At 36.2% G+C, this 26,981-nt stretch overlaps 1 protein-coding gene across 2 annotated transcripts in view; it reads left to right on the top strand.

The window, feature by feature from the left end:
* The window catches only part of gpc6b (glypican 6b), an 80,307-nt gene that overhangs the window by 16,350 nt on the left and 36,976 nt on the right, over positions 1-26,981 (top strand). For both annotated transcript variants that reach the window (XM_005921401.3, XM_005921402.3), the window contains exons 2-4: positions 2,797-2,955; positions 14,762-15,153; positions 19,362-19,527. In XM_005921401.3, the coding sequence (XP_005921463.1) occupies positions 2,797-2,955; positions 14,762-15,153; positions 19,362-19,527 (717 nt within the window). The remainder of the gene's footprint in view (positions 1-2,796; positions 2,956-14,761; positions 15,154-19,361; positions 19,528-26,981) is intronic.

Genomic DNA, 26,981 nt, shown 5'->3' with positions numbered 1-26,981 from the left:
TATCTTAAAAAATAATAACGCATGTTTACATCACACAAGAGTGGGGTTTTTTCTGTTGTAAAAGAACTTTCTGGCCCATACTCCATCCTTTGTGTGGCTAATGTGTGTGTGGTCTGTGCTCCTGTAGATAGATTATCTGTGAAGCTACAGGGCTGTTTTAACCTTGACTAGGAAGGTCATGGCACTTTGCTGAGTGGTGAAGTCCCTTGAAAGCTCCTTCCCATATGTTGATGTACGACAGGTTTATTTTTAAGTGATGTTTCACTCTGTTGAGACTGCTGGAGCACACAGTAGGGTTGTTGTGTCAAGATGTATTTTTTCCCTCTTCTTGACATATCTGATAAGAAGGCTACACTGGAAACACAGGACTCGGTTGTATGATGCTATTACCATCTATCTTCCAGGGTCTTTTTAACAATGGTGTGTAGTAATGAAGACTTTTGATCCATGTTTTTGTTTATTTGTTGATATCACCTGCTATTTAGTCAATACAGGCCTGATAACTGAATGAAACAAGTAAAGTGAGTGAGGCATGCAAAGCTAAGAATGAATTTCACAAGTAAGGTTTGCATAAGTCTCTTTCCTTGCAGCTCTTAGACTGTTGTTTGATTACACCGTGTTCAAATATTTACATTCTGGCATTTATCGGTGCTGTTCTGTTATTTTCACAACATGTTCACAACGTGTTCTTTTTTTTATCAGTACCATAAAATAAAATGATCTTAAAATGGAGCAATTCAGTTGCTGATGTAATAATTACATGGAAGTTAAATATTCACCGTGGTGGTTATATTTTACGTGGGAGCTGAGTTCTGGGAGGTTACAAAGCTACTCCTTGCTTTAGCAAATACATGCCCACAAAAAAACACACACCCATGGTGAAACTGATGAAACACTTAAAAGTGAATTCTCGTACCCTGTAGATAGTTTCTCTTTACACTATGTTTCTTGTGTGGCTATTTCATACAAACTAAGTAAAGTAATGTTGGTTTCTTGAGCATGGATGTTTATTCTTAACCTTGAGGTCATATGTGTAGCAATGTATACAGCTTGTAACTACATCTCCATGTGTATGCTTTAAAAAGAAACTGCCTCTGTTGTGATAGCAGCTACAGTGAATTACATTGTAATAATACTGTATCTACTTTCAAAAATAGTGGCTGTGAAACGCTGTGAATGGGAATTTATTAAAACCCCAACAGCAAAGCAGCATTATATCATAATAATAGTGAGACGGTATATTTACAGAAGATTATTCTATCCCTGGAATGATGTATCTTTGGCTAGGTTTAATGATGGTGAAGCTAAATGTTGTTTTCACCTTTAATGGGAATAATTGACAGTTGACAGTAAAGTATTGTACTTTGTTGGAAGTTGCTGAAATGGCCTTTTTACTTAATCATGGTTGGAGGCTGAGACGAAGCTCTTGCTGTCAGACATATCTGGTCTTTGCTTATTGTTGTGAACATATAGGGAATATATACGCATTGTAGTGCTATATCTTTGACATCATGGTATGACACTTATATATTATGAATATGTGCCATATCATATTATCACAGACAATATAATGTGGCACAGCCCCAGTTGTCACCTTTCTGCAGGTATTACTTGATCTGGTTTGAGCTGTAAAGGCTACACAGTACATTCTTGTTGGTATTCTAATGGCATTAAAGTATGCTTAAAATCCTAGTTATGAATGTTTCTATGAAACACGTTCTGTTCTAGACTGAATCTTTCATTATCTGTGTCTGTCTTAATATGGCTGCTTGGGGAAATGAAGTGATGTAGGTCATTAATGTGATATTCCACTCAGAATTTTTACAATTATGTAATGTGCAAAGGAATATTTTAAAACTATGGAGTATCTGATTTAACTTTAATTAGCCCTTGTCAATTAAAGCACTTAGTGTCTCTCAGACAAATGAGAAACCCCATAACCAACCAGTCAGACCTCGCCAGCAATGACAAAACATAGTAACAATAGTACTGGTTTATCCTTTAAATAGGTTAAAAAACAACTAATGTTTAAGCAGGGGGAATTTTGCATTAGAGCATGTGAAGTCTAAACTTTTCTCATTGTTTGTCCTTTTAATTAGATGGGACTTGTTACTCTGGTAACCAAAAAAGCTTCTTTTTACTTAATAGTTTTTGATGCAAAGGTGTGGCTTTGCTTCAAAAGTTGAACCACTTTAGCCTTACTGCTTTCTTGGCTAGTTTGTGGAGATAGAAGATTGTCCAGGTAGCCCTTCAGAGAATTTGACACCCTGTAGCTCCTCATCTGATTTTTAGGGGTAAGCTGTAACATGTTAGAGAGCAACATTGTTCCAACCACCATGATTTTTTATTCATGTGCTTCAGTTGTCCTGTTTTTAAAATTTAACTAAGCCAATGATGTTTTGGTCATTGAGTTTTTAAAAATATGGCATCAGAAGATACATTAAAAAAATGCTCCAACATTATTTAACCTAGTAACGCCTAGTTTATCATATGTGATACATGAGTTTTCTTGAATTTCTCAGACTTCTACAGCATCAATGTAATTTTTTTGTAACTAACTAAATTGCACAATACATTTTTAAGCAATTAATTACAAAAAAACCAAAATAACAATATTTACAAAATACAAATAATAATAATAATGCTAGTAATAATAATACTTTGCAGGCAATTATTTCATGGTTCAGGCTTTAAAGGTTTCAGCTTTGGTCATTACATTGGTTTACAGTGCCTATATGTAGCCTACGTTTTGGTTTGGAGAGAAAAATATAGCTTTTTGTGTGTCATTTTTTGCAGGGACACATCTTCGTGTATGTCTTCAGGGAAACACATGTTGCACCGAGGAAATGGAGGACAGATTTGGCCAACAGAGTAAACAAGACTTTGAGAATCTGGTTGATGAAATGAGTCACACACTGAGAAGCACCTTTGTTTCGAGACATAAAAGATTTGATGGTAAGTCCTCTTTGCTTAATGCTTTAATTTAATTATTTTTTTCTTATTTTCTTTTCTTTTAAAATTTGTTTTAATGGTCAGTCACTAGAGAACAAGTGCTGCAAAAAGGAAAACCAAAGGCTTGGGACTGTACGTGTTAATTTGAAAGGGTTTACTCCAGTTCTTTACCTCTCCTCCCTGAAGAGGAGACAAGATGTGAAAATCTCATTAATATGCCTTGTAGTGGAGAAACCTCTTGCTGGATTAGACAAACATGGCTACTTGCGCTGAAGATTGACAACTTCAACAGCAGCACAAAGCCAGCTTCTGCATTATTAAGGTTGTTTGGTGGTCTTGTGCTGTATGTGATCTTGTCCTAGTCCCATTGTGACTTTCTTGACCACTACACGTTTAATAAGTTTTTGTATGGGACGAGATGTGCTCATTACTGAACCAAGCCTCACTCTGCCTCTCTGCTTGTCCCTGTTGGTGTTCTTCTCTATGGGGTCAGCTCCTTCTAGTTACAATTTAATGAGAAATAATAATCCTTTCAACTCTCACAAGACCATGTGGTTAGCAACAGCTTATCACTGTGGACAATGGTGACAGGTAGAAGAGGTGGAGAAGTGTAGTCACCTGTCAACACTGTCATTAAAATAATAATAATTATTATCATTATTATTATTATTATTATTATTATTATTATCAAAATGCTAATATTAGTAAAATAGTTGTTATTATTTAGAAATCCAACATAATGCCTTTCATTACATAGATATCTTTAAAGATTAAAGACTTCTTTTTATCTCCAAAGAATTGATGGGCCAAAAATTTCCATGTATAAAAGTTGATTAAAGAATATCTAAGAATATTAGATTGTAATGGTTATTGGTAGTACTTAAACCTTAGCAAATACAGTATATGCTCACACTATACAAAAACATGTTATTAGGTACACTTTGTCAGTACTGGGCTTGACCTCCGTTTATCTTCAGAACTGCCTACAAGGTGCTGGAAACGATCCTCAGAGTTTTTGGTTCATATTGACATAATAACATCACTCAGTCGCTGCAGATTTGTTGGCTGTGCTTCCAGCATGGGAATCTGTCGAATCTGTGGTTTAAAGGATGCTAAGTTGGTAATTAATGGCCCAAAGTGTACCAAAATGGAATTCAACACACCATTACACCACTGCCATTAGCCTGATCCATTGATACAGGGCAGGATGGATCCAGATTTTCATGTTATTGGCTTCATGTTCTGATCTAGACTCATTGGACAAGGCAGCATTTTCTTTTATTGACCAATTTTAATGAGCTAATGGGTATTAGCTTCATTGTCCTTTACTTAGTTGACAATAGTGTCACCCGGTGTGGTCTTCTGCTGCTATTTGCTTTAAGGTGCTATCTCTGACCCCAGCTGGTGGTGGCAGATGGTGCCCTTCCTTGGGAATGGTTTTGGGTTTAGGGAGTTTCTCCTTCCCACTGTCACTCATCAGCAGTGTTGGTCAAGTTACTTGAAAAAAGTAATCAGTAACTAATTACTGATTACTTCCCCAAAAAAGTAATCCCGTTACTTTACTGATTGCTTATTTTCAAAAGTAATTAATTACTTAGTTACTTTTTAAAAACACGATTTACAACCTGAATAGGTGATAAAGCGATAGATCTTTCAGCCCAATTCTACTTTTTCTGCATAATCCATCATACAAAATGTAATCAAATGGAAAAGTCTCTTTTTTAAACTTGTTTTATCAGTTTTAATCTTTTAACTTTATGCATCAAGTAAAAATTAAACTATATGCAACATTCTCTGACTTGAATAAATTAGTTTAACATTTAAACCTATTTTCTACACATTCCAGCACATAAAATAAAATATTTTTTGTGTTTACACTCAGTCTTTCAAATAGATGCAAGTAAAACACAGCAGAAAATAAATAAAGTCAAAGACTCAGCGGTCCTGTTGCTCTATTTTCACCTGTAAAGCAGGAGTGAGGTAGGCGGAGGTTTACCCTGGTGCAGGTGTGCCGCAGTCAATGGAAGAATCCGCGAGTTTCTCTGTGAATTTCCCATTACGTCATAGCGCACTCGGTGCTTGCTCGGAAGTTTAGGGGTTTTTTCGCTGTAAAAATAAGTTTTCTTCCCACGCACAACGGACACTAATGTTTTTGTCACTTTTTATGGAATCAAACTCAAAGTAAGGTCAGTACTTCCACACTTTAAACGCTGCATGCTCATACTCTCTCCCGCACTCGATATATGATCCATTGTTGATCTGCACACAGCTGTTGTCACTAACGGCGCACTCCTTACATCACTGTCATGAGACATTCTTGCAAAAAATCACATCACGGTTTTAGTAACGCAGTAACGCAGCGTTCCTACGGGAAAGTAACGGTAATCTAATTACCGTTTTTGCAATAGTAATCTCTTACTTTACTCGTTACTTGAAAAAAGTAATCAGATTGTAACGCGAAGTAACGCGTTACAAGTAACGCGTTACTGCCCATCTCTGCTCATCAGTGCTCAAAGGGGGTCATTGATTGTTGGGGTTTTCTCTGTTTTCTTTGTATTATTGTAGGGTCTTTATCTTGAGATATAACTTGATTTGGCACTATTCATAAATAGCACTGTTGAGAAATTGAATTGAATTGATTCACCTTTCCACCTCATTCTGATGCTTATTTGAAATTCAGCAGTCTTGATCATGTCTACATCCCCAAATAGGAGTGGGCAACATAGCCTTAAAATGATTTCAAGATATTTAAATAAATAATGATATTTATGATGATACGCAGACAATAAATACTAAAAAATATGTGACTGATGCCTGCAGGCATTACCTTTTTATCCTTCTTTTCCTGCGAGTACAGAAGCGTGCAGAACATTGTAACATAATACAACAAAAAAATCTAACCACCACAGTATTTTCCATCCATAGTTAACTCTTCTCATCATGTGGAGTGTAACCACTTAGTGCTCCAGTGATACTCCATTGAATCATTTGTTTCACACCACTGTATCTAAAACACCAGATGATTCTTGTTGCAGTTAAGGATGTTAATATATTGTGTCTGTTACTGTGATGAATAATTAAAGCTGCTTGCAGCCACGTCTGGCAACCTTGACTAAAATAAAGGAAGTGTCTTTGGTAGTAGTACAAGCAAACTTCCCCATAGGGGTGAAAACTGCATAAAAAGAGGCTTAAAGTAAATGCAGAAACTAAAAGGTGCAAAATAATAATATAAAAATAACAAAAAATAAATATATACAAATAAAATTTTTTGCCATTAAAGGCATAACAAATTAAGGCTTAAGCAATCTTTAGTAAAAGCCCATTCAGTATGCCTCTTAAATAACTTTGACATAAATTATCTGCTACTGTGCATGTAGGACTACATGCACAGGTCCTGGGTCTTCAACGTAAATGGCAAAACTCCAAGTTAATTTTGAGTTTTATGTTCAGGTCGAGCATTTATAAGGTGCGTTCATCTGTTCTTGACAGCACTACTTGACTATTTGTCTTAATATATGAATTTAACTGTAAAGCAGCAGTCTCTTTGAAATTTGAATGTCCAGGGATCACAAAGTCAGAATTAGTCTCAGAATTAAAATTTGTTGTTGAGTATTTATTTTACTACCATGAGTGCAGCCATCGAACTGATGCTACACAACTTGTGTTTGTTGTCATGCCTGCAATAGATGCACAGGAAACAGCTAGAAAACAGACTAAGCACAACATTGATAATAAGGACAATTTTAACAACTATGCATCCTAATGGACTTAAAATATATGCTAAACTAAAGTCACCGACATCACTATTAATTACTTGCTGTATAATATGTTAATGTCCACTAAATGCATGTAAATTACAACATGGGTAAAGCCTAATTTCTCAAAAGAGAGAGAGTAATTATCTAAAAAAGTTTATTCAAGTAAAGATTGAAAGCATGCATTGTAATATTTTGCAACTGGAATGTAATCAAAGTCAACAGTGGATATTGGTTGAGTGATTTAAGTGTGCAATTTAATATTCAGCAGTCAATGTCATGTCGTTCTGTCCTCATTCTATTCAAAATATTCAACATATTATATGAAACTAATGCTATTGGGTTACAGCATGCTACTCTCAGATGATTCCACTGGTGCCCAGAAACTCAATGTCACAATGATGTCTGTTTATTTATTTATTTTTTTCCAGGAATACACTTCTTGAGCCCACATGTGATTCCTGGAAGCATGCATAAATAAATAAGTGTTATTTTGATCATCCCCTGTCAAGATGGTGAATATCATGAGGAAGGGAAATGGGGTTTGTCCAGCAGCACTTAGATGCATGACTCCGGGCACCCCTTGTTCTCGTGGGGTTTGCGGCCACTCTCCATAATTTCATTAGAGTCAAAGCAAATGCTGTTTGCAGGTTTTTGAAGGAGACTGTGTGTCGGATGAGGGTCTTTACTGATAAACTGTTTAGGAAATCTGAGATATTGTTTGCTAAATTAAAAATTTTCCCTTACTGTTTGTTTATGTAATCAATTTAACTAGATGATTTAACTAACAGATCAGCTGCTCAGGCACATAAAAACTTGTTTTATAACGATTGTATAATTCCTCCGTGTTCCCAGAGGTGCGCTTATTCATTATGAAGCAGTATTACCTAAATAACAAGATACTGAACCAAAGAATATAGTTAAAGATCCAAACAATGAAGAGCTTTTAGTTCACTTGAATGCCCTTTTTCTATCTTTTCAGAGCTTTGCTTTAGGTTTCCGCCTACAGAGAGTCGGTGTATTTGAATATTTTTTTCATTTTATGCAGACTGTGATGATGGTTACTGTAGCAGATAGTAGTTGGGCAGCCCACACATTCCTGACACCACAGCCTATGTGTCACAATAAGAGGGTACGGTCTCAACTATGCCAAGACTCATCCACTCTGAAATGTCTGCAAGAGCTCAGGGGCACAGTACACTTGTATCTAAAAGAGAAACAATATCATCGGTACCAAACGTGCAGCAGAATTCCTGTAATTTAGTAATAAATGCTATTATTATAATATTATAATATTCACTATAATCCATAAAATAAGACCAGAGAAAATAACTGGTCTAAGAAACCAGACAAAGCAAATGCTAGCACAGAGAGTTCTTTTTTATCTCACTCATTAAAGTCCAACATCAGGGTTTGTAATTGTTAATCAATTCTTGGCCCTGCTGACCACAAACACCATAGTGCTGAGCATCCTAGCAGAATATTAATGTGGTCCATCCTCTGCAATTTATCCAATATGAACGGCCTCACACATTGTGTGTGGTACCCATTGATATCAGTTGCATTGTCACAGCGTTGTTAAATTTTTACCGTTATATATAAAAATGTAAACTGTATTTTTATGCAGTCAATGTTGAGGTGCCCTTGACCAAAGCACTTAACCCAAAAAGATTCCTGAGAAAGTGCCAGCCATATAAAACAGTACTGTGTGGGCAGCAAACAGGTGTGGTTATGTGACTAGATGACTAGATCTTCTCTGTACCTGAGATTCTGCCAGAGGCCCCTTTCTGTTTATTTCTAATAGGGAATTTTTGATCTCATTTCTGTAATATTGTAGGGTCCTACTACAGTACAAAGAGTATAGATGACATGACATGAGTGTACAGATGAATTGTGAACTGACACTATATAAATTAAATTAAATAACATGAAAATACTGCAGTATGTCTGCTTCTTAAGTTATGACGTATCCATCTTCTGAAAGTACTATCAAAGTTTCTGGTGTCTAAGTGATGAGTATTTGTTATTTTAGGTTATAAAAATAAATAAATAAAAATTGTTATTCTAACCCCATACAGCTTTTTAGTAGCCCTTTTTTAATAGCACACCTTTAACTAAGCTTTAAAAACTCAATGCACACCACAACCCCAGGGCTCCTAGTTCTCCAGACACTGATATTTTAAAGCATCAATAGTCCATTCTCTGCCTGGCAAACTTTTTTGGTATTGACATTTAACTTAGGATACTTCTTTGTAGGAAATTGCTCAATAACGTCTTCATTACTTATATTCTGTTGTGGATGCTTCTATGACATCATCTATTTTTGCCAGCTAGACAACTCCCCACCTCCCATGTGATGTTCCTCCCAATCAGGCATTAAGTATACTCCTTATGTTTACTATTAATAAAGACAATTTAACCTTCAACCTAATTCTTTTTGGGTGAAGGTTAAATTGAAAGACAATACTGCGCCTAGGCTGGTAAGTATATTTGAGAAAACTATGCTGATCCTCTGTTAGATTTATAAGTCTTTGGACCCTTTAAAGTCATCCCTTGGTGTTTGCTTTTGTCATCTGAATTCAGATGTCTCTGTTTTGTCAGGCAAGAAAATACGTCTTTTACATGGAAATGTCTTCAAGTGCAGTTTTGATCAGCAAAGTTTCTAGTCAATTTAGAAATACAAAAAAAAAGAAAAAAAAGAAATTGCTCTTTAATGCATTTAAATCATGCAACATTTTATACGACCTTATGTTAGAGTCCATATGTCAAATCCCTGTTAACGTCTATGAGCTAGCACGCTAACTAAAGAGTTTGATACAGTAACTTAAAAAATGAAGAATAATCCCCTGACATTTAATAACATTAGACCTTAGATGATATATTTGTCTTCAATCGGGTTATCATTTACCTTTTTCTTATTTTATTAATAAGAGCACAGGGTGACCATAAAAGACTGGCCATAAAAATTAACATAGAGAAATGGAGACATAAACGATCAACCTGTCATGTTCTCTACAGCAGCATAGCACTCAGAGCAGCGCTCTATAGACTGGCACTTCCTGTCAGGCCGATCAATGACCCAGCTTTTGACAGACATGGAGAATCTGAAATGCAGCAAAATTGCTAGTTTCATGTACAATCATTGGAGCTCGAGGAGGCTGAATATCATACTGCTTGTGTTATATTATGCTGTTTCAACAATCACAAAGTGAGAACCGGGCTCCTTCTCTGACTAACTATATTGCCGTGAAAGATGCTAGGTGAACTGTGGGAGATAACAGCTATTTGCCCTGCTGTGTGAGGGTCAAGAAATCGTGTATATTTGTGTAGTTTATAGTGTGTATCTTTGCTAAAAAATGACATAGAGTTGTGGCAAAGTGTTGCTTGCAGTAATGTGACAATCAGAAAATATTCCCAGTTCTAAAGTGATGTAGCTAATTTCTTTCTTGCTTTCTTTTTTATTGGTATGTGACTTTGAAAGCCAATGCCCCACTGTATTGTTTAGTGTTTATTCAATTCCTGCCTTGCCAGAGTGAATGCATTTATAAAATCTTGTAATTTCCATATAATTTTAAGCAGCTCCACATGTTCTCTGCAGAAACTGTTTTTTGTGAGTGGTTGTGGTTTTTTTGTTGAAATTACAAAATTCTGAGTGGGGGAAAAACAAAAACAAAAAAACCATCCATCTTAAATTGCACTCTACTCTGAGACCTTGTTTATGCCTTTATCTAGTTATGTCTAAATATCTCTAATTTCTTTTTGACAGATGACAGATGAGTCCACATTTTGAGATATACTTCCCAGATTCTCAAAAAGCACCAAACCAATTAGAATCACTGTGGTAAAAAAGTATTAAAGTTGTCTGCCATAACACTGCAGGTACACCCTGCCGGTAAAACTTAGGCCCCTGAAGGTTCTTATCTATATCAGATGTTACCATGTCGTCATGTTTCCTAGCAACTACTACCAATGGGCTTAAAAGACTTTTTTCAGCATTTATGCACCTGTAACACCTATAAGCATCACATTGTTTTATTTCACACCGATAATAATAATAATAATAATAATAATAATAATAATAATAATAATAATAATAATATGACAGCATCAGATTGCCTGGCAACCACTTAGCAACAGACTAAAATGACCTTTCTTTGGCTTTATGCACCTGTAACATATTATAAAAGGGCCACATCAGTTTAGTTACAAGAATAACATCTCATTTATAGCCACAAAAATTTAATTAACCATGCGTTGTAACCACCTAGCAATGCGCCAAAATAAGTCTTTTTTCGTTCCTTTTTTTACCTATGAGACCTTATAAAAGCATAATGTTTTTATGTCATGATAGTAACAACTAATTTAATTTTCCACAAAATTTGAATTATACATGCCTAGCAACCACTTAGCAACAGGTTAAAATGACCCATTTTTAGCATGTAAGCAAAATCTACCAACCCTGTTTTTTTTTTATCATTGATATTTATTTATTTATTCATTTGTTTATTTCACTTTTGCCAACAGCGCAAACAGACCAAACAGTATTGTAGCATGGATGTGTACTGGTTTATATAATTTAACATATCAGTTAAATCCCAATTACTTTTGGTTAAAGTTATTGTGCTCAAAATAACATGACGCTGAATGTGGCCCAGTTAAAAAATAAAAAGTTGGTTTATGTATGTAGACTCCAATACAATATATTGCATGTACCCAATTGAAGAAGGCTGAAATGTTTTGGAAAGCCAACCCCTTTTTCCTCCTCAGCTGGCTGGTCACAGTTCAGAAGACTGTAGTAATTAATTCTGCAGGCCACTTCCCCTGAGGGTTCTCACAGTAGATGTCATCCGATCCACAGCAAACTCCTTTGGTTATGTGTAAAGACCAAATGAAGTCGACTTCAGAGTCTCTGTTGTCTCCAAAAAGCTGTGGTCTGCTTAGAAATAAAATTCACAAAACTTGCCTTTTCCACCATCTAGTTCAGAACCCTGAAACAGGGATGCTGTGTTTCAAGATTGCTGAAATAGACTGCTGACATCTAGGAGGCCATCCATCAGTAGGTTTCTGCAGAAGCACAGAAACAGATGCTTTCTTTTTATCACAAAGAGAATGGCTGTGTGTAACCTCTGCACAGCTCTGTGCATATACTGAGGAGCTGGAGCCAAACGGAGCTTTATCAGCAAAATGTAATGAACTCTGTGTAAGCTGGGAGTATTTGAATCACTGCTGTCCAGCATTTCAGCATCATTATTCTCTGTTTGCAGCTAATGCAAATGATTATTTGGACAAACGTCTTAGTAATATATGTTTAGGATTTATGTAAATTCTCCAGGTAATTTTTACTCTTTGACATTTCACTATGGTTTTCATTTTCTGTCATGAAATATGGATCCCCTCAAGAGTTTTCACTAATTACATTATGATGTCTTTTTTAGCCTAATATTTCTGCTGGTGATTTATACCAAGGCCATTCATAATGAAATTATTCATCGTAATCACTCCATTGCAGAGCTTAGAATTATATCAAATATAATGTCATATTGATTATAAACACTGTTTTAATTAAATTGGTTATGTTTAATTAGTCTCTCAGCAGAACATGGCTGTATAAAGGTTTGTTTTTCTCATTTTCATGATTTTAAGTAGAATTTGTTTTGGCACCGTCATTAATCTATGTGCACATCGCTCAGCATCACTGACTGTTCTCATTACCACAAACACATTACTGAAGCAAAAATCATGCTTAAAGATTACCATATTTAAATGACTGCTAACTGTGGACATTTATTACATATTCTCAAGTATACTGAAAAATAACCAGACTTTGGCTAACGTCATGAGTCCTGCCTACTGTAAGTTCTAATATAAGATGTGTTAAGTAAATTAAAAAAAAAAGAAATGATATCTCCTTAGGCACCAAACGTGTGTGAAAGTAAGCTAATGTTGTCAGATTCCAGGGGGAGTATGACAGTTAATACTCACTGGTGCCTCATAAGGTGTGCTAATGAACAATAATTAAATCTGATGAGAATAAAGAAAGCAAGTATTTTGTGAGCATGCACTAAATGAAAGACAGTTTTTTTTGTGAATACATTAATGTAAGATAAAAAAAAAAAAACCTCTGCTCTTCAAGTTCAAATGATACACACCAAAACCCTGCCTTTTTAAGCCACCATACATTAGTCTTTAAACGATGAAATAATATCATAAAATAACATTTTATTTTCTAAAAACCTTGCAAATGACGCGTGTTTTCCATATTTTACTTTCTGTCAGTGTGCATCTCGGGTACCTCTTGATGTAACTAATCAGATGTGACTTGGTGTGGCATTATGGAGAGTCGGGTCATTTGGTTTCTCTGCTGCTGTAATCTGTAATTTTACCTGCATTGCTGGAAGCTAATGACCACTTCAAATCCATTACGCTTTTGTCTGGGCCATTGTGATAAGTGACTCTAATGTGCATGGCTTGGGGGGAGAGGTGTAACCTAGCTTTTATGATAGCTCGAGAGCATACAGATTTAGTAGTCTACATGTTCATAATAGTCCACAATACTGTTTAAAATAAAACACAAATAGTAAAATTTCTTGGAATCAGTAGCTGGTGTGACGATATTAGGATCCCAAACGTGTAGTTTTGCTGCTGGGTTTGTCCGCACCTCGCTTCCTACCATCTAAAATCTAAGATCTAAAAGTACTTTTAATCAGTATTTTTATATGAACAATAAATTAACTGATAAATGTGTAAAATGAAAGGTGTGTGTGTGTGTGTGTGGGGGGGGGGATTCTTCCAGCCACACAATCTTGTTTTTTTTGTCTCTTTTTATTTCACATTTTGATTCAGTCTGTGTCCTCTCATCAACCCTACTCCAGATGCAGGATGCAGCTGCTACTTTCACTGACAAATCACAAAAGTACCACATAAGACAGTATACAGCCCACCAGAAGAGTTATGCATTTTGTCTGGCACATGGCTCCAAAGAAATCCAAGTGCAAGACTCGTTGCTCACATTTTGCCATGTTATAACTTGGTGATAATATGGTAATATTGTTCATACAGCTCTTTCTGCTGCCTCCAAGGAGCAAAATATATCAGCTGATACACTTAAGAGTTCACGCTTCTTTAAAGCTTTGGGTTGTACCCATAAAGCCCACTTAGGAATATAAAAAGCTTTCAGTTTTATTGAATTGGAGTCTGTACTGAATCCTCTTTTGACTCTCTTTGCAGTTAAATGTACAGGTTATTTAAATTTTCATTTTGGCCCTTCTATGCCAATTGTATTGTTATTTGTAGCAGATGGTCAGAAATATCATCTAATCCCACTTTCTGGCATGTCACAGAGTTCATGAGACAAACAACAAGTGAAGTCTAAAAAGGAGAGTGCAGACTCCTGCAAATGCTGCAGTTGAACTGCATTGTGCTGTCATAATCATGATGATGGAAAGTTTATTGCATTTCACAGTGGTATGCTTTTCACCATATAGAGAAATATTCATATATGCAAAGTGTTTTATCTGAACTGTAGATTCTTTCTGTCAATGAACAGTACAGGAAGGTGTTTTGGGTTTACATGAGTGATATGGACAATAAAGCGAATACAGAGTTTATTATTTTCCAGAAATATATAGGGGAACTTCCCTTTGTCATCAAAAAACGAGTTTACTGCAAATAAAAGTCAACAGAGCTGTGATCTCAGTTCAAAATGAAAACGGCATCAAACGCTATAATTGATTTCTTTGTTTGTTTTATTTTAGTGTTTTCTGGCTGTTGTCATATTTACATTGCAATCAAGCAGGCTTCCTTTTTAAGCAGCGTTCTAGATTGCAATCAGACACATTTAATGTCATTTTGCTGTGTTTCTGTTTAATTGTAAATGCAGTGAAGGTTCCCAGTGCATCTTGTCAAACCATGTCTATGTATGACATGTACAGAATAAACTGACACCACCGTACAGAATAAACTGACACCACCGTACAGAATAAACTGAGACCACCGTCACACATGAAATAAAATTGGACAGTAATAAAGGCTTTTTCTGTTTTCTTCTAATCCAGAATTTTTCCTGGAGCTGCTGGAGAACACGGAGAGGTCCCTGAATGACATGTTTATGAGGACTTACGGCAAGCCTTACATGCAGAATGCAGAGGTCTTTGAGAACCTGTTTGCTGAACTGAAGCGCTATTACACTGGAGGGAATGTTAACCTAGAGGAAATGCTTAATGACTTTTGGTCACGGCTGCTGGAGCGTATGTTCACACTGCTCAACTCCCAGTATGTCATCACTGAGGACTATCTGGAGTGTATCAGTAAGTACACCGACCAGCTGAAGCCCTTTGGAGACGTGCCCAGGAAGCTCAAGGCTCAGGTTACCCGCGCATTCATCGCTGCACGCACATTTGTCCAGGGGCTCTCCGTTGGCCGGGAGGTAGCCCAGAGAGTGTCTAAGGTAAATGTTCTTAACCCTTTAAATTCTTTAAAAAGCACACATTTGCCCTAGTTTTCACATGATCAAGTTTATCCCAGATATACTTTCAGAGTAATTCGGATTCTCTCAGGGTATGTCTTCAGAAAATTTAGTCCTCAAGGTGGCTCGTTCATGGAGCTGTCTAGAAAACATTGTTGAAGGGTATGTGGATTGCTCAGGAGAAATTCCCAGACAACAAAAAAGGCGAGAAAAGAAATGTCTGCTATCGCTGTTTATTGCTCTCTTGCCTTATATTTGTTCATCCAGTATATAGAAGTCATTAATCACACTGTTGCCTGTGTATTCAGTTTGATGCAAAGCAATCTGTATGCAGTTCCTGCAATACCATACTGCCCTGGGAGTGTATGTAGGGCTGATCATGTACAAAGTGAGATTAAAGGGAAAGCAAAAGGCTAAGCCTTGGATTTAGTCACGCTTAACAACAATGTTGTTTCTACACTGTCATTTGGGTTCAGAGAAGCACTGATTCACAACATTGCGAATCCACAGCCATCCTCTTTGGCTTCTTTGCTTTTTGTTTTTTCAATACAGTCTATCAGCTAGATTTGATTATCATGTCTATTATGAATATTTATAGAGCCACTTCCCAGTAGGCTATATAACTAAAAGCTAATGAAAATATAGGAGCCTTGAATAATGAGAAACAGAGGGCAAATGGAGAAGACACTGCTGTACTCTTATAAATCCACCATTCATTTGGTCTGTTAAATCCCACCATACTTGAGCATTAACCACGTTCCCTTCCTTTCCCCTGAGGTCCCACCCTCCCTAACAGTAGTGGCAGTGAGGAGCATTTAGCCACAGAAGATGTGTTGTTAGTATGCATTTAGAGTTGTACCCTGCAGTCCTTAGAGCCCAGCGTGTCCTAGCTTCACCTCTTGACATTTCAGTGGGACCTGAGATCCAGGTCATCTGTCTGGGACTGCAGCCCTTTGATCCTCAGGGTATAAAGTCATCACGAGAGATTGGGTGTAAGCATAATAAAAACAGACACCATGCCAGAGGTGTCTGTTTCTCAGCGCTGCTAAGATGTGACATCCATGCTTATTGCTCCTGGGATATACAATATATTGAATTAAAGTAGGTGATGTAGCATTTTATTGCTTTTCACAGCTTTGAGGAAGCGCAAACCTGTGTCTAGATCTCATCAGCACAGCTCAGACTTGTGCTATTTGTAGTGAATACAATTTAATAATCATTTTCCTAGTTGACAGTTTTTAGAATATCTGAAATGTCATGCAGGTAACTAAAAAGAATACTTCCATTATCTGAAAACAGTCTCTGTAGTAATAAACTCTACAGAAACAATTTGCTCTTTTGTTCTGGAAAAAAACAAAAAATTAAAAATAAAATGATCTCTGTTTTTTTATTTTAATTCACAATATTTTAGTTATTGTTAAAGGAAGTCACGTTGGAACTCTTATACACAGCAAAGTGTAAGGATGGGTGCATTAGGAATATGTATTATTTGATTAACAACAATATTTTGATTGTCATTCAAAGCAATATTGATGTGTTTTCTGCATGAATTGTTTAATGGTTATAGAGAAAGAGAAAATGCACCTTTCTCTTAATTGCTCCAAATCTAAATTTGTGGAACGATGAGGCACCACTGTATTTTTCTGAAATTGTGAAAAATTTAACTTTTAAAATGTTTTTTTTCAATGAAATTGATAAGTGAGCACCCACAAATACTGCTAATTCAAACATTACTAACAGTGATTATTTCTCCTCACGGCCTTGTGATCTACAAGAAACCTTTGTTGACTGCCCTGAGCTGCTGCCTTACACCTGTGTCAGGTGATACAGATGCTGGCAGAAGCATTTTTAGAATATTCAGTGTCAAGTTTTGTATTTGACGCCAGTTGTCTGCGAGTTGATGTGTGGGGGTTGTCTGCTAGTGAGGGCAAGTATGTCTATGTATAACGTGTTTTTCTTACGTGCCTTCCTCTCTTGGTGATTCTTAGCACTGCACTGTGAAAGAAGGGGGTATGAAAGAAGCAGGGCTTTGAAGCACATTTGAAGCACACATATCACAGAGATTAGAGCTTCTCTAATTTGTAGACTTTGAAAAGGTCAGCCATGTTTTTTGTCTAGTCCAGGCTTGACTTGTACTTACTTGGCTTGAGTGAATGTTCAAAGGCAAAATGGCAAAATTGCAAGAGAGCTGACCACAAATACCAATTTTTGATTCACTGCACTTAGCTGTCTTCACACAAAAAAAGTAAATAATAAAAAATATATATGAAAAAGAAAATGAATGGGTAAACCTTAATTTTTAAGATATTTTTTGCCAGGGTCCTGCTTACACCTCTGATCTGCCAGTTCCTCAGAAGCCTTACTTTTTGCTTGAAATCATTTGCCGTGGACTTTGTAGTACAGTAGTTCTAAAATCTCAGTTTGTCGCTGGCATGTTGCTTATGTTTTATGTAACAAATCTTCTTGTTACATAAAACATAAGGTACTATTGTGGTATGAACACCTTCACTTCCCAATCCTTTCATGTTCTTAGCACAAGCTTTTGTCCAAATCAATTTACAAGAAGTGCACTCATTTTACACAAAACAACAGCGGATTTTGGTGAAGACGTCTTTGTGCATCGCTTCTTTAAAACAAAAAGAGCTGTGATGCTGCATTATAGCTGCTTTTCTTGTATTTTTAATGCAGTGAGACAATAATAAGTGTTAGAGTGTAGTGTAAAAAGGCACTTTTTCCAGACTAAAAGGTGTTTAAGATTTAAGAGTCTTGTTAGTTCATGAAAATATCTCATTTAACTTTAAACATCTTAACAGGTCTTCAGAGTACATAAAATAGAATATAGCAGCTGATGATCCAGCTGATGGTCAGCTGTCTTCTGTAGTTTTTTTATTGTGAGTATTACTTCACGATCCTGTGAATGAGAGCATTTTTCATTGTAGCTAACTTCCCGCTGTTTGTCAAAGTAGCCTAAAGGTTAATTATGAACCAGGGGTTCTTGTACCCTAGAGGGTACTTCTGCAGCTTCCAGTGGGCATCTGGAAGGATTAGTAATTTCCAATCAAATCAAATTAACATTTGGAACATGAGAGGTTGTGGTAATGAAGGGTTGAATTCACTTCATCTGGCAGGGATGTGTGGTTTTGTCTGGGGGAAAAAAAACACATGATGCCATTCCATGGTATCGTGAGTTATCCTGCTGGCGGCAGCTATCAGAAGATACACTGGTGCACTGTGGTACACTGTGGTCATGAAGGGTTAAACATGATCAAGAACAGAACTCAGAGAGTCTATGATATTTAAACCATTCTCAGCTTGTACTAAGGAACCCTCCACACCATTACACTGCCAACAACAACCAAAAAGTTGCTGCCACGTGATTGGCTGATTAGATATTTGCATTAAGAAGCGACTGAATAGACGTACCTAACAAAGTGGTCAGTAGTTGTATGTCATAATTTGTCCTATTAACTTATTAAAATAACCCTGTTTTTGAGTTGCATTGGTTATCTGTTAAACAAACTGTAGTGAAAAGCTGAAACAAACAAAGGTGCATCTTATCTCTTGCTTCACTCTTTATCATCTTCAATATCTATACATGCAGTCACTGTAACATAATGCATTTCAGAGGTGTTTAATTGTCTGTTTCCTGCAGCTGTTAGCCTATTACTATCGATGCTTGTATGTGTTTTCATACATGGAGACAGTTTATCAGGTTATCTATGAAAGCTACTTTGCCACTTTTGTCTTCTTTATTAGTTTGGATTTTTACTTTTTCATTAGTGACATAACCTTACATTTTAAAATAGAAATTATATTCCATAGAGTGGGGAAATAGATATTTGACTTTGTTTAAAGACTTGTGGTTTAATTGCAAGCCAAATTATCCTATGTGAAGTGTTCATCGGCAGTGACTGATTGCATAAGAACATTCTTTAAAAGTCTTCAGTCAGCAAAAACGGTCTCTCTCTAGGGCCTTTGCTGATTAATAACTGAAACTTTTTTTGACAATAGGACAATAGCATCATGGTAAAACTTTGCAAAAGTTTTCTACTGGGCAGTTTTCTTGTTATAAATTACTCAAAATCCTTTAACTGGTACAGTTACTTCAATAAAATAGATTTATAATTACCATATATTTCGTAGGTGCTATTAGATACTAATGACCGCTGTCACATTCTGTGTCCTTGCAGGTTAGCAGCACTCCAGCATGTATTCGAGCAGTGACAAAGATGCTGTATTGCCCCTTTTGTCAGAGTATGCCAGGAGTAAAGCCTTGTAAGAATTACTGCCTGAATGTCATGAAGGGCTGCCTGGCCAATCAAGCTGATTTGGACCCAGAGTGGAACCAGTACATCGGTGAGTCTTTTCAACCACTTCCCCAGCCATTTTTATTTTAACCTCGACTCTGCTTTTCTATTATTTCTAAAGTAACATACCAATTAAATGTGTTGCTATAAATTCATGTCTGGGCGTATGGTTTTATAATATGACTGAATTGAACTAATGGATGTGGGAGAAAAGCAGAGAAAGCATGTTACATCACATGAGCACTCACAGTAAAGCAGATCGAAATTTTCACTTACACCATCACTTTTAGCTTTTCCTTTTTGCTGCTATACACAGGGTTATATTTTAATTGCATACCAAAAAGTGACACGAATTGCTTTAAAGCTGGACAGATAATAGTATGAGTTGAATAATCTTTTAAGCTCCCTGGTGTAGACCAGAGAACTGTAACTGTGCTTTGAAAGCAGTTAAAAAAGTAAGCTGAAAGCCGCACACTGGGGTGTTGTTTTGGGTGACGTAGGCAAAAGCTGTAAACCTTTTAAATTACAGAGAGTAACTGGATTAAATGTTAATATTACAAATATTGCTTTGTTTTGCTCAAACCTTAATCTTAAAGCAAAGATGCTTTAGGCACGGTGAGACCTATGTGTTCAGGAAGCAAGAGGAAAAGGCCGGAATAATTGGAATTATGTGAAGTGGCCTGGTAGTGGATGCTTATATTAAACATGGCCAAAGTTTCACATAATGAGGTCAGCATATGTGCAAGTAATATATAATGTATAGTATAGGCCAATATGTAGTGTAAAACAAAAGCTTAGACTGTTTGCACATAGGTTTTTTGGCTCTTTTGGCTACTGGATCTCACTAATGGCAGGGTTACTCTGCAGAGTACCACCTGCTGTTCAAACCTTCTGATTCCAGTGAGCAGCCAATTAGAAGAAAGTTAGCTTTAAGGAAGTGTGGGCATAGGGAGGGGTGCTCAAAACATTTTTTTTTCCACAAGAGTCTACGGATTACTATGGCAATAAGCATAATAGACCCATTGTAAGGAGCACTTCCAATACTGAATATTTAAATATAACAAAATTCATAGCACTAAAATGTTTGAATCCACAGTACTCCACAAGTCTTGAATCAGTCATCATTTCTTTTCATTACTAGGAAAATGGAAAATAGGTGCAGCTGCATATTGAAACATGCAAACATCCAGAAAAATACAGTATATGAAGCATAAGTTTAAGTTTGTACAGTTTTAATGAGCTTGAAAGTCAACGCTTTGTATCACCACCTTCATTCTTCAACACAGTCTGAACTCTCTGAGGCAACCTGTATTGTAATTTCTTTAAGTAGTCTACAGAAATAGTTCTTGAGGCTTCTTGGAGGACATTCAAAGCTCTTCTTTGGATGTTGGCTGCCTTTTCTTTCCATTATCTGTCAAGATGATCCCAAACTCCTTCAGCAATGTTCAGGTCAGGGCTCTGGGGAGGTCAGTCTATGGCTGAATGTCATAGACTGACCTTGTGTGTTTTTTCTATCCAGGTGTGATTTTAGTCAATTGGCAATGCGTTTATCATTGTCATGCTAAAGAATAAAGCTAAACAGACACTTTCCAGATGGTATTACATCCCAGGTTAATCTGAAAGTGCATTTCTTGCATTAATAATTCCATCAGTTTAGATGGAATTAAACACAGCTGGATACAATGCAGCTCCAAAGCATCATAGAGCCTCCACCATGTTTTACAGATAGCTGTGGACATGCTGGACTGAAAATTCCAGCATCTTTAGATAAAGTCTGAAAGATGTTTAGAGGGCCTGTAGAACTACTTGAAAATGACAACAAAGTCTGGCTCAATACAGAGAAATGAGGTGTGGCTCAAAACTTTTTGCACAGTACTGTGTGTGAATTAGAGTTCCACACAGTTAAAGTCATTGAAATTAAATTAGACATTACATGTTTCTGTCTTGGTGTTTTTTCTGTGCTTTCACAGCATTGAACTCTTGATGTAGGTAGCACCATAATTTCATTGAAATATTATTAATTAAGAAATAAAATATTGAAAGGCAGCTTAGGTCAAAATGCTGACTGCATCAGTATGCGGGGATATACAAATCCTTGTGTTGCATTGCAGAATTGGACTTTCTATTTTTAGAGAGGCTGCAGCTGGTGCCGTGTCATTATCATATTTTGACAACATCACTTTCATTGACACTCGCTGGGCCTTTGGATAAGAAAGTGCTCTATTTGTCATTCTTCTATCATGATTCCTGTGTGAAAAGATTTTATTCATGGGATTCTGCTCTCCTGCTGGGCTAAATGGTGACTTGTAATGGGGCAGACATGCTCCGCAGGAAGTGCCAAGTTTTGTGAAGTTATGTTCCATAGAAAATTGTTCAACTCAGAGTCAACGAATACAAATAGAAATATAATATTTATATATTTATTTTGGTATTTGATAGAATGCCCAGCATGATGGTTCCTGCTGTCAGCTAGATAGGCTCAGCCCATTGGCCTGAACAAAAGCTACAGTATGATGGCGAAAATGTGACTGTTGTGAGCAGGAGATGGATTAAGAAGTTTGTATTGCCTTTTTTTTAGAACAAGCTATTAAGTCTTCTGTTTTCATCTTGGTGCATACTATACATGACTCCTATCTATTTCTGGAGATTAATATTTAAAAATAATCATATTCTTTCTGTTTTTACTGAAAAATATCTCTGTATTTTAGGTTTGGGTAATTGTCTTGCTTTAAAAAAATGAAAATAATCAAATCCTCTTATGATAGGGCTGGTTGATGAATTGATATATGAACAATATATTTAGTAAAAAACATAAGCATATTTTTTTTTGTCTGCACTAATAAATAAATCCATTACAGATTTTGAGCCCTAACACTTAGGTCATTCTTGTAAAAGTTTTTCTTTTTTTCCAGTTCACTTCAGTTCTTGTGAGCAGCTCCTCATATCTTGACACTTAGAAGTATTGTACTGACATTGTAGTGCACAACCATCTGGTCTAAGTTGTGACCTTGATTTATCTACACAAGGTTTGCCAGTCTTTGTGAGATCTACTGGGACTGTATGGAGCAGCAAATCAAAGCAATGAGCAGCTCAAACAGACTGAAAGCTGCACGAGTAAAAGCTTCAGTGCTGATTCACAGTAAGTCCTTCAGTGCTACGTTAAAGAAAGTCGTTTTATTCAATTAGATATTGAAGATGATAGTTTAATTTAGCAGTAATTTAAATGTTGCTGAAAAATTGCTTAATCTACAAAAGGATTCCACAATGATTATTAGGATTATTTTGTAAATCTTTGTTAATCACCACAGTAGATTCAAAATCAAGCATTTAAGAGATGATTGAAGTGCAGACTTTAATCTTTAAATCAATGGATTTTTACAAAAGTATCGCATGAACTGTTTAAGAATAGCTGTAATTCAAGGAAGCACTCTTATAACACTCCGATTGAGAGGTCCCTGATATGATGCTTTTGCATCATATCAGGGACCTCTCAGTGCACATGAAAAAAATGTTCTGTGGCATCAGTCATTCATGTGCAAAAAAGAAATAAATTTGGATTTATTGACGTTTTTTGCACCTTGCAGTGTCCAGCAATATGGGTTTTGCAAATACCAAACAATCCAAACACTTTCAAATCCACATCAAATCACATTCACACTTGCACCTATGGGTATGTAATGGGATTTTTTTAACATCATTATTTTTGCCAACCTTTTTAGATCAACTTTGACTTAATTATTAGTTTATTTTTAAATCTTTTAAAGCTTACGCTATCTGTCAGCAGAAGATTCTAGACTGAGCATCGTCCACACTTCTGATTTGTTGCAAAAACAAGCCTGTGACCTTTCACAGGGGGTGGTGGAGATGCTGGAACTTGTTATCGCCTTTGGTAAAAAGGCAAATGCCTCAGAGAAAATGCCTCAGCCTTCCTACTTTAACAGACCGGGCTTTACCCCCAGAGTGTTTTCCCTTTACTGAACTGAATTCATAACAGTTGAACCAAAAACTACATTAGTTATAAACATTCAAGACATGTGCCTGGATTTCATACTAGGTCATATCTTGATTGTATCTTAATTATCACAAGTAAAACACTGAATTCTTAATCTTTTATCATGACTATTGTGTGTGTTTTGTCACTCTTGACTTGTGTACATACAATATTCACTAAAACATTTATTTTTATTACTAAAATCAGCTATATCATAAGATCTAAGTGAAATAAAAATATAAATGTATAAATAAATTACAAATATAGTGTACATAATAGTTGTGCTATGAACACAGACTCACCAGCCAAGATATTGGGTATAGCTGTTCAGTCAATTGCAAATATCTGATCAGCCAATTACATGGCTGAGCACGTGTTACAACCAAAGTATCCAAAATGCTATCTCTGATTCAATAACAGGCTGAAATTTGAAGCTGATGGGCTACAGCAGCAGAAGACCACACCAGTTTTCACTGCTGTCGTCTGCTAATAAGAAATTGAGACTACGATTTGTATTGGTTCGCCAAAGTTGGACAATAGGAGATTGGAAAAATATTGAAATCAATGATTTCAGTCGAAGAATTTGGATAATGTCACAAACACAAAATCATCTTAAACTGGTTTCTTGAACACTGCAATAAAATCACTGACGTCCATAGATGCCAGATCTCAGTCTAATAGAGCTGAATGGGAGATGTGCATCATGGACATGTAGCTGATAAATCTGCAGCAACTGAGTGATGCTATCATGTCAATATGGATGAAATTCTCCAAAGAAGGTTTTCAGAACCTTGTTGAAACAATTAAGGCAGTTTTGAACGCAAAAGGGGGTCCGACACAGTACAAGCAAGGTTCACCTGAATAACTGTCCGATTAATGTATATGAATAAATTACATGGGGTACTGTTTGTATGTAAGTTACTACCATATTTTTTGGACTATAAGGCACACTTAAAATCCTTTAATTTTCTCAAAAATCGACAGTGTGCCTTATAATCCGATGCACCTTATTGTCCGAAAAACACGGTAATTTTATTTATGTTATTGAAAGCACTGCTGTTTATCAACTAATAGAAAAATTATTTATAATTTCAAACTCGTTGCTTTTACTTAATCAAAATAACGAAACTGATTATTTTGAGGTTCAAACTAAAATATTGTTTAGGAATCATGACTTGCATCTTAAATAGTACTTTACTGAGGATTGTTCACAATTTTCAAGCAACAAAAATAACTTTTGCCTACAGCTTGTGGGATTTTTGACTGAGGATCCAGTATTGAATGATCAAAAATTAAACACTGCAGGTTGCCTATTGGTACCTTTGCTTCTGCTGTTGCTGCAGCCATTGAAGCTTAGTAACGTGTGAAATTGTTTGGTAAGAAACATCTGTCACATTTTATAGTCGACAGAACAGGGCACCATCACAAGCTGTAACAGCATCACAATTTCAGAATGCCACATATATTATTTATCCTAGCTGTCAATCTCTTGTTAATCTCAATCAGTGTATTTTCAAAACCATGCATCCTGTTCAGGGTCACAGGATGAAGCCTTGGAGTGTAACAGAGAGATTTCACAAATAAATATACTCACCCCCACTGATAATATAGACACTATTTCACTTTACCTGAATTTCTTATCAGCCAAAAACGGGGAGAATTGTAAAAATAATATATACATTTTTTAAAAAAATGATGTTTGTGTTGCATTTGCACTGTCTGGTTTATCGAATTTTACTAATAAATTACAACATGAATGTTATCTATTGTTAGTTGCCAGTAAGACTGCTTTCTTAAAACAAACAAGTCTGTTGGACTCCTAAATCCAATAGAATGTCCACATTTACTTCACTAAAAAAATGAATTTCTAACATGGCGCCACTTAAATTTCACAGTTTTACATTTCTGCCATTAATTTTGTAGCAATGTTCATTCTGTCTTTATTAGAGCACTTGTCAATTGGGTTATTGTTCCCTGGTGCAGATTAAATGCCAGTTCTATATCTTTTGGCTCTGACATTTCATGCTCATTATGGGATGAAAGATTTTCAATTAGCTTGAAGTCTAACCACAAAAAATGGTATTGACTCGTCTCTCGGTGTTAAATTGTCAGGAAGGTTATTTCATGTTCTACACATGCAGACAAATTACTGTAATATGTAATCCCATGTAGATCACAACTATGCTATTACTTAGAAATAAGAAGCTTTGGTTTGAATGAGCTCAGATCACCTTCTGCTATCACATACTGTTGCGGACTCCAAGCTGCGATATTCATCTTGATTCTTGTGGCATCTATTCAGACCAGCTTTATGTTCAAGATACTGGGGAGGTGAGAACTAATCCAACCAAAGAGTGAGAAATCCTTTACACCTGGAGGCTGTGCCCTTGATAGTGACAATTTTCCTCACAACACTGCAGGAAATAACACCCTCTGATTAAATAAATTCAAACTCGTGACAGAAGTTGAGAGAGAGAGAGAGAGAGAGAGGAAAAAAAGGCCAGTTCACAGCCTTACCTCCATTTATCTACAATATGAGTGTGAGGCTGAGAGTGACTGTTATGGCATCGCCAGAAGCAAACTAAAACAGATGTGTGTACGAAGAGCAGCTGCACTGCTCCTCGGAAATGTGAAATGTTTAGAAAGCGCTACTTTTGTACCGCACTTTCACAGGAGGATTGAGAAAAAATAACTGGTTCAACTTCCTCGCTTTTGGATGTTTTCTTTGATGTTATGTTTGAAAACAATTATTTGCTGTTAAGGCTAGAGTATTAAAAAAGTGACAGGAAAAATTACCCTCCACAATCATATTTTTCCTTTATATTTCTGTTCATGAGACAGAGGAATGCAGATGCATCCCAGTGAGGAGATCTTGAAAGTTTTCTCTCCTTTACACAAATAGCATTGAACGTGTGCTTGCTGTGTTTGCCTCTAAGCAAGAGATTAATTAGACAAGTAACTAAAATCTGACCAGGAGACTTAATTTAGAGGCTAGAGCTTCTCACAAGCTCCGCTAATATCCAATTTAAATATGTTGATATCATGTTGTCATTTCACATTAATTTGGAAAGATGCTGTTCTTAGAACTTCACTTGACAGAACATGAACAATAGCCTTCATATGAATCAATCAGCCATGCTTCTACTGTGAATACAACATAATATTTTTCATGTAGGAACTAAATGGATAGTTATGGTTTTAATAAATATCGTTTTTAATGCCATGCTGCGATATCTATTTCTTCTTTAATGTTACGCTGAATAAATCAAATCAAAATAAATCATTCAGTAGATTAAATGGACTCTGCTGCTGAGTAGCCAGTCTCTAATCCGTTTGTTCCCACTGGAGAACAAATCCTTGCTGATTTCTCACAATTCCACTCCTACAGACAAGACTTGCTCACTGCATCCAATATGGGAAAAAAGATGCCAGCTATTGCATCCACACAAAACCTTATTGTTATGATAAATGTAATGAAAAAACAGTTTATTTTGTCAAATAATTTGTAGTTG

Source organism: Haplochromis burtoni, unplaced genomic scaffold (assembly GCF_018398535.1).
Source record: "Haplochromis burtoni strain Fernald_Lab_line unplaced genomic scaffold, NCSU_Asbu1 Contig_48, whole genome shotgun sequence".
NCBI classification, from domain to species: domain Eukaryota; kingdom Metazoa; phylum Chordata; class Actinopteri; order Cichliformes; family Cichlidae; genus Haplochromis; species Haplochromis burtoni.
The sequence above is the reverse complement of the archived record's forward strand: the minus strand, read 5'-3'. Positions and strand labels throughout refer to the sequence as shown.